This window comes from Trichosurus vulpecula, chromosome 3 (genome assembly GCF_011100635.1).
Source record: "Trichosurus vulpecula isolate mTriVul1 chromosome 3, mTriVul1.pri, whole genome shotgun sequence".
Classification (NCBI taxonomy): domain Eukaryota; kingdom Metazoa; phylum Chordata; class Mammalia; order Diprotodontia; family Phalangeridae; genus Trichosurus; species Trichosurus vulpecula.
The window spans coordinates 397,710,994-397,729,326 of NC_050575.1; the positions used below are offsets into that span (position 1 = coordinate 397,710,994).

The window sequence follows — 18,333 nt, forward strand, 5'->3', positions numbered from 1 at the left end:
TGAGCTCAGGGAACACCTGGTGCTGGTCAAAGCGATACAATAATTATGTCATTTTTCGAGAGGGTGAAATCATGCAGAGGGTGAGCACGAAGAACTGTTGTCATGCCAAGCTCAGAGCATGCACAGCCTGCTTGCTGGCCTTAGCTCCGGAAAACTGGGTGTCTCCTAATACCTTGCATTCCTCTATTCTCAATAAATTAGAAGGGAAGGACTTTTGCTGAGGATCGAGAATGATAGGGTCAAGCTGGAACTGGAAGCTTGAGAAGAGAAAAGGAAAGTTTTTGGAACAGATGCTGAGCAGCGTTGCATTAGAGAACCAATCAAGTAGAGAGTAGGGTGTTTTAGGGGTAGATATGCTAAGGTGTATAATTATAGAATGTCAGTGCTAAAAGCTCAAACCTCTCATTTACAAACGAGGCCCTGAAGGACCTTCGTATGATAAGAGGTCTTGTGTACAGATCAATTTAGGCCCATGTTTAGGTCTAAGGTAACCTTGTCCAGTCCCTCTCAATTTTTCTGTCTTTGTATTATCAGCACCTAACAAAGTAGCAGTACTTAAAGATTTGTTGACCCGAATGGAACCAAAATGTACCCTTGAGATAACTGAGGGCAGGAGAGAATGGAGAGCCAGCTGGTGGTGGACCCAGGCCTCCTACCTCATCTCATTAATCTATCCATTAATCCAATCTATCTATTAAGCACCTGTTAGGTGTAGAGTATTTAGAATATTGTGCTATGAACTAGGGGAGATAAAACGTTAGAGAGTCCTGTAAGGGAGGGAGAGAGAGACAGAGAGAGGATTTTTTTTTTTACATAGAGCCCTCACCCTAATTTATTGTGATTATCCATTCATCTCCTAAATCTTCATCTCAGCAAGTTAGGTCATAATTAGGCAATGGTTATTTGCCCAATAATCACCAGATATATCTGACACTTAGAGTTTCCCAGTTTTTAAAACCCTGAATATCTCCTGTAGATCCATGCAAATGAGAGGGTGGGGGCAAGCACGGAAGTTTAAATTTCTTCCTTGGCCTTTTCACATGCTCATGAGCTACTTAAAGCCTTTAACCTGGTACAAAGTGGTCCATTTAGTCTGAACTCGGCTGACTTTTTACAAAGTGAAAATGAAATGTAAATAGTACACCCTTTATACCACATCGTCTCTGTTACTTGCATTAAAAAATCTGTTGAGTGTGAAAGTGTGATAGAGGATAATTACCTCTTAGAGTTCTCTCCTCCATTCTCCCCTCCACCCCCAACATGGGTTAGGGTAGTTTTTCCTTGAAAATCAACAAAGCTATTCTTGGAATTTGACTGGCCCAGAAGGCTCAAGTTGCACCACATGATGCCATTATGGTGTTAGGTCACCTTGTTATGTTGGCTAGCCTTGGCAAAATGGATGGGAGGACTTGAATGCTGTCAATAAATAAGTTTTTACCAAAGCAACATCTCTCAATATCTTTTAGGGTTAGCAGGGAAGGCAAAAGGCAGTACTTACCTCAAATAGGTGAATGCAGCTCCACAGAAAAATAGAACTATCTTTTATTAGGCAGGAAGGATGAATGAAAATCATGCATTCAGTACTTGCCATGTGCCAGTCACTGTGTTATAAAGGCTAGATACAAATACTGGGGGACTCTGCCCTCAAGAAATTTATATTCGAATGGGAAAGACATAGAGGGAGATGGTGGACAGGGAAGGGGGTCACCAAGATGGTAAATGGAACAATGGAGCAGTCCACTCTTTCCTGGAGCCAGGTTGATGGCAGGGGTGAGTACAGAGAGAAATGGGTGTGGTGGGGCAGAAAATGACCAAAGTCAAGAAGAAGAAGCATAATCCTGGGAGGTGCAAAGAAGAGTGGCTTTTCTCCTTCCCAGGCCAAGGCTCTAATGGTCCAGTTCAGAGGGCAGAGTAACAGGAGGAGCTCTCCTTAAAGTAGGCCTGGTCACTTTCTCATTACCACCTTCTTAAGACAACCTTCTTAATTTAGGCAGGTAGACATAGGTAGACGTAGGTAGACATTTCTCTCAATTCTCTGTGTTCTTTCTGGTCCTGCCACTCAGAATTCTTTCTCCCTAAACTCCAGATACGGGAAACGGATTGTGATGTGTTCTTACATGAGCTCCAAGTTTTCCCTTGAGGTATTCCCAAGAGGTATTTTATGTCTGACTCAGGTTTACAAGACTTTGGCTACTAGAACAAAACTTTGGTATTCTGGGGATTAAAACACACCGGGCAGTTAATCATCTGGGGTCATAAGATTTAGATCTTAAACTTCATTTATTGCAATTCTTCACTTAACAGATAAGAAAACTGAGGTGGAGACAAATTAAATTATTTGCCCAAGTCACACACATGGTAAGTAGCAGAAGTGTCCAGGTCCCGGGTTTTTGCTTCTCATGCTGGGGCCAGGGTTTTACTTTAGCCTCAGATCTTGTTATCTCTAGGTGTATTAGTAATCTTTAAAGCAAAGACACCAGAAGTACAGCATGCAGTAATGGCGGATGTTGTTCTGGGATCTTTGTCATTCCCAGTGTGACTATCCTAGCTGACAACGGGTCCCTTGAAAGAAAGCTCCAGGCCCTTCTGTGGCTGCTTGCTTCAAATAAAGCGCTAAGTAGGCATTGTGTCTGGCACACAGTAGGCGCTTGATAAATGCTTGTTTCCTTTATTCCCCCCCCCCCCCATACTGAAGAAGAAGCCAAGATGCTCGTGGAGGTTCCTGAAATAGACTGGTGGTCTTTCCCTTTCCCCAAGAAGTCCTTAACAGCTTAGGAAACCAAGATAATGCAAAGTGAGAAATGATCCACCCATTCCAATACAGATGCTTACAGGAGAAAGGCTATAAGAAAGCTTCTAATCTAGCTGTAGTACTCAGTTTTGTCCTCGGTAAAAAGAGAGCTTAATTAAATAACCTTTAAGATCCTTTTCTGGTATATGAATCAGTGAAAATGCAATCTTTTGAGGAGCCATTGATTAAACATTATACAAAGGAAAAGCAAAAACTCCCTGCCCTCAAGGAGTTTGCAGTCCTAATGGGTGTGTGTGTTTGTGAACAACCAATCAAACAAGCATTTAAGTGCCTATCAGACGAGGTACTTAGGAGGGAAAAAGCTGAAACGGGCCCCTGCCCACCAGGAGTTTACATTCTAATGGAAGAGGCCCTAGAAATCGGTGCTCACCCCTGAGAGAACAGATGGAAAGCAGCCTTGGAGAGGAAGGTACAATCCCTTGTGAGGCTGGGGAGGAGGGGGTGTAGTCTTTCTGGCAGACGGTGTTTGACTTCGAGTGCTGAAGGAGGCTGAGGCATGGGGGTCAGGGAGAGCAGAGGCAAGGTGGGGACAAGGAGCCCCTTGGGTGAGGACTGCACCTAGGTGAGTATAGCTGGGACTGTAGAGTGTGGTGGGAAAACTGGAGGATGCAAGGGTTGTAAAGACCCTTAAATGCCGAACACAGGAAGAGTTTTTATGTGTTCCTAGAAGTAACAGGGAGCCACTGGAGTTTATTGAGTAGGGGTTGGGGGTGGGGGGGATGGTGATATGGAAAATCACTGTGGCAGCCTAAATGCTACCTTCTACCGGAAGCTTCCCAAAGCCCTCTTCATTCCAGTCCTTTCCCTCTTTTAATTACTTCTTATCTCATATGCACTTTGCTTTTGTATATATGTTTGCGTGTTGTCTCTCCACTAGACCGTAAACTCCTTGAGGGCAGGGGCTGTCTCATCTTTTTGTATGTCCATCCGGTTAGCACACTGCCTAGCACACAGTAGGCACTTAGTGTTTATTGATTGGTTGGAAAATAGACTGGAGAGGAGCAGGCTAGGTAGTCATAATCCAGGTGAAAAGCAAGGAGGCCCTGATGTAAGGTGGTGGCTAAACTAGGGATGTTGGGGCCCACGAGTTACACAAAAGTCTGAATTCTTTTATTAACTCTCCTTGGGGTAATGTGTTCATTGGCCTTTTTAATTTCTAGATAGTCCCCCCGGACGAGAATCCTGATGAGATCTCCCGGATGATGGATCCCGCACGGATAAATAACATGCAGGCTAGGCTGGCAGCCCTTAAGTCTAGCTTGCACCAACCGGAGGTTAATCCATTCCTATATGGAGGGCTTGCCCTGGAATTTGTAACAGGTACTGGGTGGCTGGAACTGAGGATGTAAGTTCTTGCATAGGGGTGGGTGACTTTTGGGGGAGGGTGTGCCCTGAAGAGCGGCAGTGGGTGATGCACAGCCGTGCAGACCAAGTCTCGGACGGAGAGCATGCTTCATGCCCAGCACAGGAGAACACCACTGGAAGGACACCGCACGTGCAGCTTTCTCTCTTGGGAAAAGAGGCGATCTAGTGGGAAACCGAGTGTTAAAGTATCAAATGAATGTAGTAAAATTATAAAGGTTCGCTCGGCTCTCGGGCCGACGACCTCTCAGTGAGCGGGCGGACACCGCTCTCACGTGTTCCTCGTCACCGTGTTTCTGCAGCCCACGAGGAGCGAGTGGCCCAGGAGGTCCTGCTGAGCCTGCCGCCCATCGTGCAGAGATCCATCAGAATGGAGAGCGGCACGGGGTTCGCGCGGCTCATGGCCGCCGCCTTCCAGTGCTACGCCGACCTCAAGGCGGCGGTGGAGCTCGTTCTGCGGCAGCGGGCCCCGCGCGGCCTCGACTGGGGCTGCCTGCTGGCGATCGAGCGTCAGTGCAACCTCTGGACGCGGGACGCCTTCTACGTCATGACCGGCGTGCAGCTGCACAACGGCAGCCGACTGCTGCAGAGTGACGCGGTGGCCAAGACCTTGGAGCATTGGCGGAGAAGCCGGGCCGTGGCGGCCGCCGCCGCCGCCGCTAGGGGGCGGGGTCTGCATCTGTCTGAGCCTGCCTCTGCGCCGGCTCCGGCTCCTGCCCCTCACCCTCACCCTGCTCCTCCCCCTGCCCCTACCCCCACACCTACCCCTACCCCTGCTCCTGCTCCGATTGGCTGCGCTCCGATTGGCTGCGCCCCGCAGCTGTCTGCAGCTGAGCTGGCGGCCTGGAGCCCGTATCCATCCGCACCGACTCCGAGGGCCTGGCAGCACCTTCCTTCTACGCCTGGGTCCATGGTCTGGCACCCGCCTCCGTCTGCGCTTGCGCCAACGGGTGGGTGTCCGCCGGCGTTTGCCGTTGGGTGCCCGCCTACGCCGAGAGGCAGGGTTTATACTGGCTGTTATGACCCCCGCGCTCCTCAGGGGCTGAACCTGTAACGGGACGTGTTTTAACATTTTATCAATAAAGTTTGCCTTCACTTGGGGTTAAAAAAGTGTCCAAATGCTACCGGCTCTATCCAAAAAGCAATGCCGCCGAAGACTTCCGGTCGGCCAAGTTTGTGGGGGAAGGGGAAAGACCGGAGGTCGGGCTGCGGCCCCGCACGTGGGGGCCCGCTCCGGAACCTAAACAATACCACGTGGCGAGACTGGGCGGGGCCGGCGGCGTGACGACACGCGCACCGGACGCCCGCCGCCGTACCCTTGCCGAAGGGGCCGTAAAGCGCGAAAGGTCGGGAGCTCCGGCTTCTCGCCCCGAGCTTCGTTGTCCCCTCGCTCCCCTTTCGCACCCTCCGGAGCTCCTCTGCCGCCGCCCGCTGCTCGCTCCTCGGTGGGGCGTCGTAGGGCGTGGAGCCCGTGACGGGCCGCGAGGTAAGGTGGAGCCGCGAGCGTCCCTCTTCTGTCCCCTTCCCTCGGAAAGCTCCCTGCCCCCGCGCGCCCCCAAGGGCCCCGGCCGCGCCCTCGGCCCGGCACCGCCCCGCGCTCCTGTCCTTCCCGCGGCAGGCTCGACGGCCAGTCCCCCCTCCCCCACCCCGGCTCGCTTCCCGCCTTTCCCAGCGCCCTCCCCCTTTCCTCCTGTTTGCGTGCTGGACTGCACCGCCGGGAGCCCCCGACTCGAAGGTCGAGTTTAAGAGTTGGCTCTTTTGGGCCGCGGTTAGCCATCAGAATAGCCAAAGCCCGGCCCTGGCCCCCGGAGGAGCCGGGGAGAGGGAGGGGCGGGCGCGGGGGAGGAGGGGGCGCTTCCCAGGCCTTTCCTCTAGGGCGCTCCACATCGCTCCCCAGACGGCGCGGACTCGTCTGTGCACCGCACCCTCCCTGGCCCCGACCCTGCCTCGTTGTGTTTAAAATAAAACCGGAAACGTTAGAGGCTCCTGCTGCCTCTTTTTTCCTTTTCGATACCAAGTTTTCTTCCCGCGTAAACTTGGCTCCCACGGCCAAGCTTCGCTCTGGGAATCCGCAGTAATGGGTTGTTGGAGTCCCTGCTCTCTCTGGGTTCCAGCCTTCGTGGGGTTCGTACTCTGATCTCGGGGTTCACTTGTAATTGCGAGCCGCGTTTGGCCGCTCAGTGCTTTGTTTAAAAAGTGAATTTCTCCCGGTCGAGGACTTCTTTTTCTCTAATTAAAGTTTTGTCGATTGGATTCTTTTAAGTTTAGACTGTTGAGTGTTCCTAAAGCTAGCCACTGAAGAAAAAAGAGATAGAAATATTTGCCGTTTTGATTACATAAAAAGGGGGAACGAAAACAAAAAAAAAAACCTGTTTACACGAACTTAAAGGGAAAAAATGGTTTTGTACATCGCACGCATAGCATCATAGACTCGTGACAGCTGTTCTGCAAAGAAGCCGACTCTTCCATCTGTCAGCGGTCTCTGAGAAAAGATGATACGCGGCATCCGTCCAGTCAAAACCGGCCCCCCCCCCCCCCCCGAAACGTCATCTGTGTTTTCCTAAGCACGGCGGTGCCTCTGAGCATCAGTTTTTCGTCCTTTCAGTTCTAACCTGGCTGCGTTCAGTTTCCTTATTGTTACACCAATACAAGGCTGTGTTTGTGCCCTCGGCAGTGTCTGTCCGCCAGCGCTTACCCTTTACAAAGGCCTGCCTGGTTACTCTGGGCGCGCTGCTGAGATGGCGTCTTTCCAGACACTTCTGTAGACTTCATTCGGTGGAAGTGTCTTTGAGCCTCTTGAATTTCCTTCGCCTGGACTTTTTTTTTTTAAAGGTCAGAGTAGTGGCCCAATTGTCAGTCTCTCTTCCTGGTTTTCCTTCCGAGGCCTTGTCCGCTTGAGCTTCTGTCTTAAATTCCACGTAGGCCGTTCTTTTGGGCTCCCATCCTTGGGGCTCCCTGGATTCAATAGCATCTTCCAACGCTCCTTTAGTTTCTCCAGACTTTTATAATAGAGGCTCCTGGTAGAGCGTCTTTGCATTATGATCTTTTTTGATTTCCTTTGCTTTTTCAAACGTCAAGGATTTTTGAGCCACTGGGAGCAGAACTTTTTCCAGGCCTTCACCACATTCATCTTCCTTATCACCAGACCTGCCAGATGTGACAATTCCAGGCACCTGCACCTTCCAGATCATGTTTTGCAGAGGAGTCAGTGATGCCAGTTTTCCATTCAGAAGCACTTTTGTTGAAAATCAGGTTTTTAGCCAAGAGGTGTTTCACTTTCCAGTTTCTGTTTCTTGGCTTAGAAATCTCTCTTTCCAGAGACTGGGTGACTTCTTCCTCCTCATCTTCTTTGTGCTCATCTCCATCCTCGTTCTCTTCGTCCTACGATGCCTTAGCTGTCGCAGGAACAGCGTTGCTCCCCCTTCAGAGCCTTCCTTATCCTTCTCTTCCTCATACTCAGTCTTGGAATTGCTGGCATTGCACTTGTTTTCATTGCTCCTTCTGTTTCACCACTCTCATTCTTGGCATTCTACTCATTTTTTTTTTTTGCTACGTTTTAGTTGGAATGGTTGCTGCTTTAGGCTCTCTTACCTGTCAGCTGCTTCGGCTGGGGTTGGGCTTTCTTTGCTTTGGGGTTTGGCTCCTTTCTTGATGGGAAGCTACTCCCGTTTTATTGCTGGAGGTCAATGCTTTTCTTGGCAGATGTGGCAACAATGGACACGTTGGCTAGTGGTACCTTCTTTCCTTTCTTCTGGGGGCCATAATCTCTTTGCTCCTCTTACCGTGTTTGGACATCCTCTTCCCTCCTGCCTTCTCTCTCCTTTGGAGAAGGACCCATTTTCTTTGACCCTCCTTGATTTTTAGTAACCTTACCAAGCCTCACCTTGGTGGGGACCTAGGTTAGAGAGGGATGGTCCTTCAGCAGGAGCCCAAGCAATGGAGAGTCCCCTTGGCATCTGTCTCCCAGACCCTTTTGCTGGCAGAGATTATGACGGCCTGCTGTGTTCTTGAATGATTTAATGCCATTCCTTAGCTTTTTATCTTGGTTTGCCTCATTTCTTTTTTTAAAATCTCTTGTCTCTGCTTTTCTTCCTCCTTGCTGGCGGCATCTTTTGAGGCTCAGTTCTTAGCTTTTTCCTTTGTGGTGCCTTCCACAAATCCTCTTGAGGTTCATACAGTGCCCCTGGTGACGATTCTACCATACCAACATCCTTCTGTCTCAGCTCTACGTGTGTTATTATCGACCTATAGGATGTTTGCACTTTGTGTGTCTAATCACCTTAAAACTCGCAGAGTCCAGGACAGTAGTCATCTCTCCTACCTTCCTCAGCTTACAGAGTTATTTGGAGTCATCTTTGATTCTTCCTCCCTTGTCTCAAGTCAGGTGAGTTTCCTCTTCCTGGGGATTCTTTCTTCCCAATCAGTTTTTTTCTTCTTCATTTTCATTTTGACTTTTGTTGTTTTTTTAGTCATTTTCAGCTAATCTCATTTGGGGTTTTCTTGGCAAAGATAATGGAGTTTGCCTTTTTTTTTTTTTTTTTTTTTTTGCAGCTCTTTTGAGACAAACAGTTAAGTGACTTGCCCAGGGTCACACAACTAGGCAGCGTCTAAGGCCTGGCGCAGCTATCCTAGGCACCTTATTCATTCTGACTACCCTTATGCAGACCCTCATTTCCTCATGGCCTGCTAGCTGGGCTTTCTGCAGTCAATCTCTGTGCCCTTAAAATACGGTTTTCATTATGTCATAATTCTGTGAGAGGTCACTCACTGCTTGCTTCAACAGGCCCAGATTTCTCTGTCTGGCCTTTATGGGCAGAATAGGCCTTAGCCTATCACTTGACAGATGATGGAACTGAGGCCCAGAGAGGGCCAGTGACTTCCCTAGGGTCCCCCAGGCAGTGACAGCCAAGATTCAGACCCAGCTCTTTTGACTCACTAAATTTTGCTACTTCTAATTTGAAGCTGTCATAGTTCTGCTCTAGTCAAGTGTAGAAGCAGTTAAGAAATGCCCTCTGCCTCCCCAAACTGTGCAAGCCCCTGGGATACCTTATTTATTCTGCCTTATCTTTCACTGCTGCACAGGACCACTTCTGTTCTCTCCAGGCAAGTTTCTTTGTTTTTCTGCACGTGTATCATGGATGGTGCCTTAGTGAGCGGAATTCTGGGCTTGGAGTCAGAAAGACACCTGCAGACACTAGCTGTGTGACCTGGGGCAAGTCACTTTGCCCTGCTTGCCTCAGTTTCCTCATCTGTAAAGTAAACTGAGGAAGGAAGTGGCAAACCACTCTAGGATCTTGGCCAAGAAAACCCCAAATGGCAACTGAACAACCACATGTATCCTGCTTATTCTTGCTCTCTCCTTGTATTGCAGGCTCATTAGTTTAGAACTGGAAGGGATTTTAAAGGCTCTCTTGCCCAACAGTCCCTCTCTTTCCTCCATATTTAACAGCTGAGGACAGAGAGGCTCAGAGGCTTGCCTAAGGTCACATCGCTTCTGAAGTATCAAAGACACCCTACCCAGGTCTTCTGACTTCAAGCTCAGCAAGAAGCATTTTGGAAGTGCCTCCTGTGTCCAAATTCTGTCTTGTTTAGTGTTCAGGGTAAGTCCCGCTTCTGTACGTTTCATATCCTGTTACATCCTTTTGTGGTTTCATAGATGTAAACCTTGTCTGCTTAAAGCACGCAAGTCATGTGTCCCTTGGAGGGCAAAGCCTCATGATGATAACAGCTCATTTTTATTTAGCAATTTTCAAAATACTTTTATCACAGCCCCTCTGTGAGGTAGAGTGTTTAAGGAGTATCCCTATTTTAAAGGTAAGGGAAGTCTTAAATCTCTTAACAAAATGTTAGGTGTGTAATAGATATTTCTGATTGGTCTTGATTGAATTAAACACCACCAGTTTTTCCTTCTCTAGGTTGAATTCTTATGGCCTGCTTCCTCTTGGGTGAGTGAAGATCATATTTCTAGAAAGTTGACAAACAGAAGCCACCATGTTTTTCCGGTTGCTATGTGATACGCGATGGCGGAGAGCCAGTCCGAGATGGCAGAACAGATCCCAGTCAAATCGAAACATTTCTGCAGATACAGAATCTAGTCCTCCTGTCTCAGTCCCCAGCCATGCCCAGGTAGTCATCTGTGGTGGTGGAATTATGGGCACATCTGTAGCCTATCACCTTTCCAAGCTGGGATGGAAGGATGTGCTGCTATTGGAACAGGGCAGGTAAGAACCAGATTGTGTAACACTTGACTGCTGTACTCCACGAGGTGACTGGTATTCCCTGGCTTCCTTAGGCCTTTGTGTTAGCATATCTTTTTCTTTCCCAATAACAGCTGTGATTTCCCCTGTGTTATTGATGTAGTATTCAAACCAAAGGGTAGAAATTGCTTGCAGTTTGCCATCTAATAATTTATGCCCTTTTCTGGCTTTTGAAGAAAGAATGTGATCCATCAGATGCATGACACAAGTGCTTAGAAAAACGTGTTTTCATTAAATTTGGAATATTTTCTAGGCTCTCAAAATAATGGATTCGCCAGTGCCCAAGGTTCAGCAGAGATCAGGCACTCAGTGGTCTTCAAGAAATAAACTAAAATTAGCTAAGGGGAGCAGAGAGTTTGGGGAAGGGCAGCCTGCTTGTAGCATTTTACATTCTCCTTTCCTGTTCACGTGAGGTATGTGAGTTCTTGTTTGTGGCTTGTCTTACAGGTTGGCTGCTGGCTCCACCAGATTTTGTGCTGGTGTTGTTAGTTCCGCTAGGCACTTTACCTTAGAACAAAAGATGGCCAATTATTCGAACAAACTCTATCAGCAGTTAGAGCAAGAGACAGGGATTCAGACAGGTAAGACAGTGACATCTTTTGGTCTGAATGTTACTCAAGCTTCATTACTTTGTATTCATTCTGCCTTGACCCAGCTTTGCACAGACAAGAGTTGTGCTGGACCAGAAAATAAAAAAAATGTTCTGGGTCATTTCTATCTGTTCATCCTTTAATATGTCAAGTAGGATTTCAAATTTCCATATTTCTGAGAGAAATTGGGAGAAGGAAGAGCACATGCTGCTCTTCAGGTCCTTAGTACCCATAGGAAACTCATTTAAGAGTTATTTTCTTACTTGTGATGATTTTTAGGAAACTCATTTAAGAGTTATTTTCTTACTTGTGATGATTTGTTTAGCTTACTTAATTAAAATACTGTAGCAACATGGCCAGGGACAGGTTTGCTTCCCATAGGAGCCCTTCAGCGCCTGGCTCTTGATCACAGGCTTCCTCTTTAGCCCCCGGCCCAGTGTCTCACAGATGTGTGCTATTGCTTGTATGGATCAGCATAAATCCACTGCTCTAACTGGATTGTTCCAGTAATAGAATAAGAACTGAGATCAAATCCAGCCATGTGACCCTGGGCAATCACTTCACCCTGTTTGCTTCCCTGTGAAATGGGAATACTAGTAGCACCCCTCCCCCAGGGTTGTTGTGAGGATCCATTGAGATAATGTTTGTAAAGAGCTCTGAGCTCTGTGCCTGGCAGGGAGTGATAATACACAAATGCTCGTTTCCTTTCTGCCACAGCATGAATAATCTAGAGGTTGGCTGTGTTGGATTGGGCCTTTATAGCATGTCCTTCTTAGGTGTAGGAGATAGGTTTTTTGCCTTTGAAATGGTGTATTTTAAACTTAATACGTTGTAGTTCAATGAAATTTTTTTATCTAGACCCATGATATGAGGAAACTTACTGTACCCATGAGATGAGCAGTTGTCCTGTAGCTTAGAGCGTTAGAGGCATGTCTGGGGGCGTGGAGTGGTTCAAGGAATGAGTGAATGAGAAAGCATCGATGAGGCACTGACTCTGTGACAGGCTTTGTCCCAAGGGCTGGGGATACAGAGAGCAAAGCAAGGCAGCCCCTGCTCCCACTCTGATGAGGAGAGACGGCTCACAGAGGAAGTTAAAGCCACAAGCCAGGTGGGGAGGCCCCATACGCCTTAGAGTGTGTATCAGAGGTCAGACTGGAATCCCAGTCTTTTTGACTCTGAGGCTGACTTTTTATCAACTATATCATATTGCCTCTTAATGCAGTTTTACCGTATGGTGTAACTCCAAGTCATTTGAGCTTTTTGGCTTAGTCTCTTGCCTTTTTAAACTGAAATCCATATTGTCTATTTCCAGATTGCCTTTCGAGATTAACCATCTAGTTTGGTACTTAGCCTTTATTTTAAATTTGTTTTCCCACCTTTAAAATCCCAGTTTTCTCTCAACTGAGTTATAGGCAGGAATGTGCTAGAGCCAGCTGATCCTGGGTCTTGAGGACTAATTGATAAATTTTCAGAGTTGGCATTTACACCTCATAAATTAGCAAATGCTACAGATTTAGGCTCGATTTGTTGTCTTGTTGATTTGTTGAAGCCTAGACTTTAGAAAATTATGGAGAAAATGTTAATAGTATAGATTAAATTTATAGGAGTGTTTTGTTTTTTGTTTAAGTACTTATTAACTGTTTACCAATATACCCCTCTTATGGGGATTATTTTTGTGGGATTCTTTATTAGGGAGACTATGAAGATGTGGGGCTCTAGCTTGAGTTGACTAGATTTATTCCAATTGTATTTCATTTAAAAAAAAGCTGGGTTAATTAAAAATTGCTTTCTGTGGGAAATGAGATTTGCTGTATGTTGGAAGGATTTCCATTAATTCCTCTAGTAAAGTCTATTAGAGAATTTTTCTCTGGTCTGACTTAGTTTTTCATGCAGGTTACATAAGGACAGGCTCAATCTTTCTGGCTCAGACTCAGGACCGACTGATCTCCTTGAAGCGTATCAACTCGAGACTGAGGTACGTACGAGGCTGAGAGGAGTCTCTCTCTCTCTGTTGGCTACGGGTCTTTTTGTGGAGCTGCTGGTAAACTCCCTGCTTCTCTGTTTTCTGTGACAGTGTACTCGGCATCCCTTCTGAGATCATCTCCCCCAAGAAAGTGGCTGATCTCTACCCACTCATTAGCATCCACGACCTGGTGGGGGCCATGCATGTGCCTGAGGATGCAGTGGTGTCCTCAGCTGATGTGGCTCTTGCATTGGCAAGTGCTGCTTCTCAAAATGGTGAGAAGCTTGTTTGGTCGTTGGTGGGCTTTGAACAGAAAATTCAAATTGAGAAAGTAATACGCTGTCTGAAGTTGTCCCTAGTAATAGAGGCTGTTGTGCCTTTTTTTTAACCCATAAAGAAACAAGTCTGACTTTGGAAAGCTTGTTTTGCATTTGGGATAGTGAGTTACCATTTTAAAATGCGTGAGTATTAGAATTCATTAACAGCAGCAGACACTTTTTTTTACATCCACTTTTCTCCTTACTGTCCCAGTGAATTGCCATCTGTACCTGCTCATATTCTGCAGGCCTACAAGGAATTTCTCACAGCTCTCATAGCTCCAGGCTCAAACACCTTAGACATTTAATCCACAGATTGAAAAAGTTGTAGGAAGTGAAGGTGACTGAGGCACGGGCTGATGGGAAGATAGACTGGGGCTTGGGCCTGCCTCTCTGTCTGACTCCTTTGGTTCTCATGCCTGTGCCTCTAGAAATGATCAGATTTGGGGACTAGAGTAATTGCTTGAGAGAACCTGGCATTTTCAGGGCTGGGAAGGGTCCTTCCATATGCTGTCAGTGAAGTGGGTCTGCTACATATTCAACTGGTAGAATGTCATTTGATACTGCTTCTGAAAATTTTAAAGGCAAAGGATTAGGTTTTCATTCCTAATTTTTGTAGATCAGGGAGTATCTGGCCTACTCTTTTAGAGGTCTCCTTTAAAGAGAGAATGTGATTGGGACATAGATTCAGGCTGTTTGTATCCTCTCTAGTTCACAAACCCAGGGTGATGTATTAACTCACTTCTCTTACTTTGGCACAGGTGTTCAGATCCGTGACCGGACAAGTGTTATGCATGTGAGAGTCAAAAAGGGTCGTGTGATGGGAGTAGAAACGGATAGAGGAGACATTGAATGCCAATATTTTGTCAGCTGTGCTGGTCAGGTTAGAAACAATGTTGTGTCTCGATTTTGTCTTATTTAACCTCTTATATTTGTTGAGCTCCAGTATCCAGGACTCCAGGAACTTGATCACCTAGAGAAGGGGATGATTATATTATTGAGTAATTGTAAGAAAGGCAAATGATTTTCTCTGTTTTTGACCAGAGAAAAAACCTGGAACTGAAATTAGAAATCTCTTATGTCTGAAAGAGAGGCACCTCTAGACTTGGCCTTCTTCCACACTTAACTAAATGAGGTTCTCACAATCAGAAATGTCAGCGTGTGGCCGGCCACCTCTGGACATCTTTTTTCACCAGCTTCAGTTAAGTTGCTGACTTATTTCACTCTGTCAGGGGCATGGAATTTAGTTTGTGAATACTAAGGAGGCTGTTCGAAGGAAAATTGTTTTCCTTTTGCACTGTTCAGTAATCTTAAGGTGAGCTGGGAAATTCATTTTACTGTTTCAAGTTCATTTAGCCACTGTCACTTTGAGGTCTGTAGGTGAGAATGATGTCTTTCTTTGCTTAAGAGAACTCATTTTTGTTCCCAAGAGATTAGGCCCCCTCTAAGTACTGGGATAACTCTTTATTTGTCTTTGTTCCAAAATTGAACTCATGCCTTCAATGTAAACAATACAGTGACATTTCCTATATGGACTAATGCAGGCTGAAACTGGCTTCCCGTATCTGACATTGTAGCAAGAGCACAGAGGTCACTTGAAATTAAGGTTTTCAAGAGACTTTAACTTGCTCGTTTGTATTTTTTTTTCCCTTCCCACCCACAAATAAATCTGTCCATTTGTAGTGGGCTTACGAGCTGGGTCTGTCCAGCGAAGAACCGGTTAGTATCCCGTTACATGCCTGTGAACACTTCTACCTTCTGACTCGTCCCCTGGAGACCCCACTGCAGAGCAGCACACCAAGTGAGGACTTGTACTTTTTAAAACAAATCTTACTCATTTATAATATTCTTTCTTCTGAAAGGGAAATCTTTATCCTGAGGACAGAACTTACTTTTCCCAAGGAGTTTTTCTTTTTCTAGGGAATAGTATAGGAAGGTAAACCCAATTCCAACTTATTTCTTTAAGGTGATATTTATTAAAGGATAGCCAAGACACTTAAACCACCCTTCTTTTATAAGAAAATTCTTCTCCTAAACTGTCTTCCTGTGCCATCTGAGAATCCTGGTTAGGAAATAACTCTGGTTTTTGCCATGGTAATCTGATCCATAAGAGTGATTCAAATAAAATAAGAAAGATGTATAGTTTAGATTCTTTGTGTGTATGAGCCTTGTGTCAGAGGGGAGGGTATTGATGTCTTGGGGGCCATCATCCCCAAACAGGTTCCATAGCCCCCTCTTTCTGCCTGAATTTCAGTTGATACAATGGCAGTTAAGTCCTTGAGCACTCTAAGAGGCTCTCTGCTAATCGAATTGAGAGTGTAGGAGGTTAGGAGGAACAAGAGAAACATTCTCCATTGGCTTTGGAAATGAAGTTGACTTGGAGGTGGCTGACCAACTTCTATCCCATCCCCAACCTCCCCCCCCCCCCCAATACATCAGAAATATGTTTAAGCTAGAATGCCTGTGTCCCTAATGGATTCTGACTCAGGTGACTTTGGCAAGTTCATTAACGAATGAGTCTCTTTTGTTGGTTCCCAAGCCCTGCTTTTTTAATTCTTTCTTTTCTTTGTCCTTTTAGAAAGATTGTCTTAATTTAAAATGGAGATTGTCTTCTCCTTCTCCCCATTGCTTTGTTGCCATCTCTTTTCTATAGCTGTTGTGGATTTAGATGGAAGAATTTATACTCGGAACTGGCAAGGTGGTATCCTGTCTGGTGGCTTTGAGAAGAACCCTAAACCCATCTTTACCGAAGGCAAGAACCAGCTAGACATTCAGAATCTACATGAAGACTGGGATCATTTTGGTATGTGAATAGAGCCATGATAATACTGTGTCACATTTGTGCATCACAGACGTTATCCTGCTGGGGCTTCACAGCTCTAAAGTAGGCTAGGCAGTAATTATTGTCACCTTGGCTTAAGGAAGTTAGGAGCTGTCCAAAGACATAACTGATTAATGACATCCTAGGCCATTCCACTTTTTTATCCCTTTTTTTAAACATCCTAACAAAGTATTTTGCTTTTGAGCTACATAAGCAGCCACCCAACAGTTCCAGATTTCTTCATGTACACAGTCCCGAGGCTCCCAGGCAGGGGTTTTGGGTCTCAGGGTGGCTTGTCTGACTTTGATGGTGATGGTGGCTGAATCACATAACTTGTTCTTGTGACTTCTCCCTCTGTTCTTTTTACACTACTTGAAGGAGAGGAAGACCTTCTATCAGCAGAACTCCATATAACATTAAAGAAATCACTGTAAAGCAGTTTTTTGATTGTTGGTCTTTCTGTTTATTTTTGAAATTAAGTAGAATGTTTGCACCTGCTCATAGACACCTTAGGAATTCATTGTTCTTCATCATGTGAGATCCCTTTGAAGACTCTTTAAAAACCTTTCTGTAATCCCATCTCTTTCAGTTTTTTCATTATGTAAATAGGATATTTGATAGCCTCTTTGCTCCGTAGAATTTGTAACTATATCACTATGCAGAAATTTTCCACTATTCTTCCAAGGCATTTTATTTCAAATCTAAGAGATCCTCTTCTATCGTTTTTTTTATTGTAAAATTTTCCTTTTAAAGGCTTTTTAAAAATAGATTCTATGAAGGAAGAGGAGAATGAAAAGATGGAGGATTAAAAGTCTTTGCTTTCTTTTCAGGTGAGGATTACATTTTTTTTTTTCTCCTGCTCAGAGCCTCTGCTGAGCTCCCTGCTGCGAAGGATGCCAGCCTTGGAAGCTCTAGAAATTATGAAGTTGGTGAACTGCCCTGAGTCCTTTACGCCAGACATGAGGTGCATCATGGGGGAATCTCCAACTGTGCAGGGTTACTTTGTACTAGCTGGAATGAACTCTGCTGGAACTTCATTTGCCGGAGGAGCAGGGAAGTAAGTAACTCTGGTACAATTGTGGAGTTCACTGTGACTGTCCTTCACTTCACTGTTCTATCCCCTTAGTGAATCATTTGGTGGCACTAAAGTCCTGGAACTGTTTTTGGTTTTGTTTGTTAAATAAACATACCAGAAATTACACATTCAGTGGAATGTTGTCTCCTTCAGAGGAGTCACCTTAGGAGTCTAGCCACTTATTCTAACAAAGCCCAAAGTATTTCAGGAGCTCTTCTCTAAGAATTAACTTGCGTTAAAAGGTAGTGATTCAGTGCCAAGTCTGGTAAGAGGAGATTAGTCCAACTGAGGATTTCACTTAAGGTCAAGAATAGATTTTGTCTTGAAAAGGTCATAATGCTAGTTTTCTTGTGTGCTTCCTAAGTTGTCTCTAGACATTTTCAAATCTATTTTGAATTGGGTGATAATGTAATTTCCAAGGTGACTGCTTTAAAGGACAGTGCGCATTTTGACGCGAACATTACTGCGTGTTTTTATGACTTCTAGTCGCATGTGGTGTCTGACATCAACATAGTGCCCGGCTCTGTGTTTCACAGAGCACATCATCAGTCCCTGCAGTGGTACTGAGACAGGTAGCAGAGCTGGAAGTAGCAACTTTAGACTGATGTTTCCTGGAGAAGTTAAGTAAATGACCCAAGAGCACATAAATTCTGTGGCATAGCCAGAAATGAACCTTGGTATTTTCATTGGCAGTGTAGACTCTTTAGACCCCAGGTGGTACATGATCAACTAATCAAAGGGTGGGAAGATAAGTTATATCCCACTCTCTCTGCTGGCTTGTCCAACTGCACCTCCTTTTGGTTAGCTCCTCAGACCTCTACCTGGGTGCCCAAGCAGCACCTCTGCAGGGACTGTGAGGACAGTCCCTTCTCTACCAGGTACTCCTCATAAGGTTGGCCCTGTGCTTCTGGGCAGGAACAGGTGGGACAGATACCATCTATCCCCGCCCTTCCTGTTAAGGATACCACTGGCCTTCCAGTCACCCTAGTTTCACTTTCCCCTATACTGTGTCCAAGCAGCCTCCCAGTCTTGTTTCTCATCTCCATCCTCTCCTCTGTACAGTCTCTTCTTGGTTTCAAGTCCTGCCTATACTATTGCAACAGTCTCCTGATTGGCCTCCCTGCTTCCAGTCTCTC

At 45.8% G+C, this 18,333-nt stretch overlaps 1 protein-coding gene across 4 annotated transcripts in view; it reads left to right on the forward strand.

Moving 5' to 3' along the window:
* Positions 1 to 5,528: 5,528 nt before the first annotated feature.
* Positions 5,529 to 18,333, forward strand: part of PDPR (pyruvate dehydrogenase phosphatase regulatory subunit) — a 34,190-nt gene continuing 21,385 nt past the window's right edge. Inside the window, exons 1-10 of one of the 4 annotated variants that reach the window (XM_036748964.1) lie at positions 5,529 to 5,660; positions 9,624 to 9,774; positions 10,090 to 10,395; positions 10,879 to 11,012; positions 12,915 to 12,996; positions 13,096 to 13,259; positions 14,063 to 14,184; positions 14,985 to 15,102; positions 15,955 to 16,104; positions 16,987 to 17,179. In XM_036748964.1, the coding sequence (XP_036604859.1) occupies positions 10,166 to 10,395; positions 10,879 to 11,012; positions 12,915 to 12,996; positions 13,096 to 13,259; positions 14,063 to 14,184; positions 14,985 to 15,102; positions 15,955 to 16,104; positions 16,987 to 17,179 (1,193 nt within the window). In that variant the 5' untranslated portion in view covers positions 5,529 to 5,660; positions 9,624 to 9,774; positions 10,090 to 10,165. Of the gene's footprint in view, positions 5,661 to 9,623; positions 9,775 to 10,089; positions 10,396 to 10,878; positions 11,013 to 12,914; positions 12,997 to 13,095; positions 13,260 to 14,062; positions 14,185 to 14,984; positions 15,103 to 15,954; positions 16,105 to 16,952; positions 17,180 to 18,333 lie in introns of those variants that run through there. The other 3 variants (XM_036748965.1, XM_036748966.1, XM_036748967.1) reach the window with 3 other exon arrangements.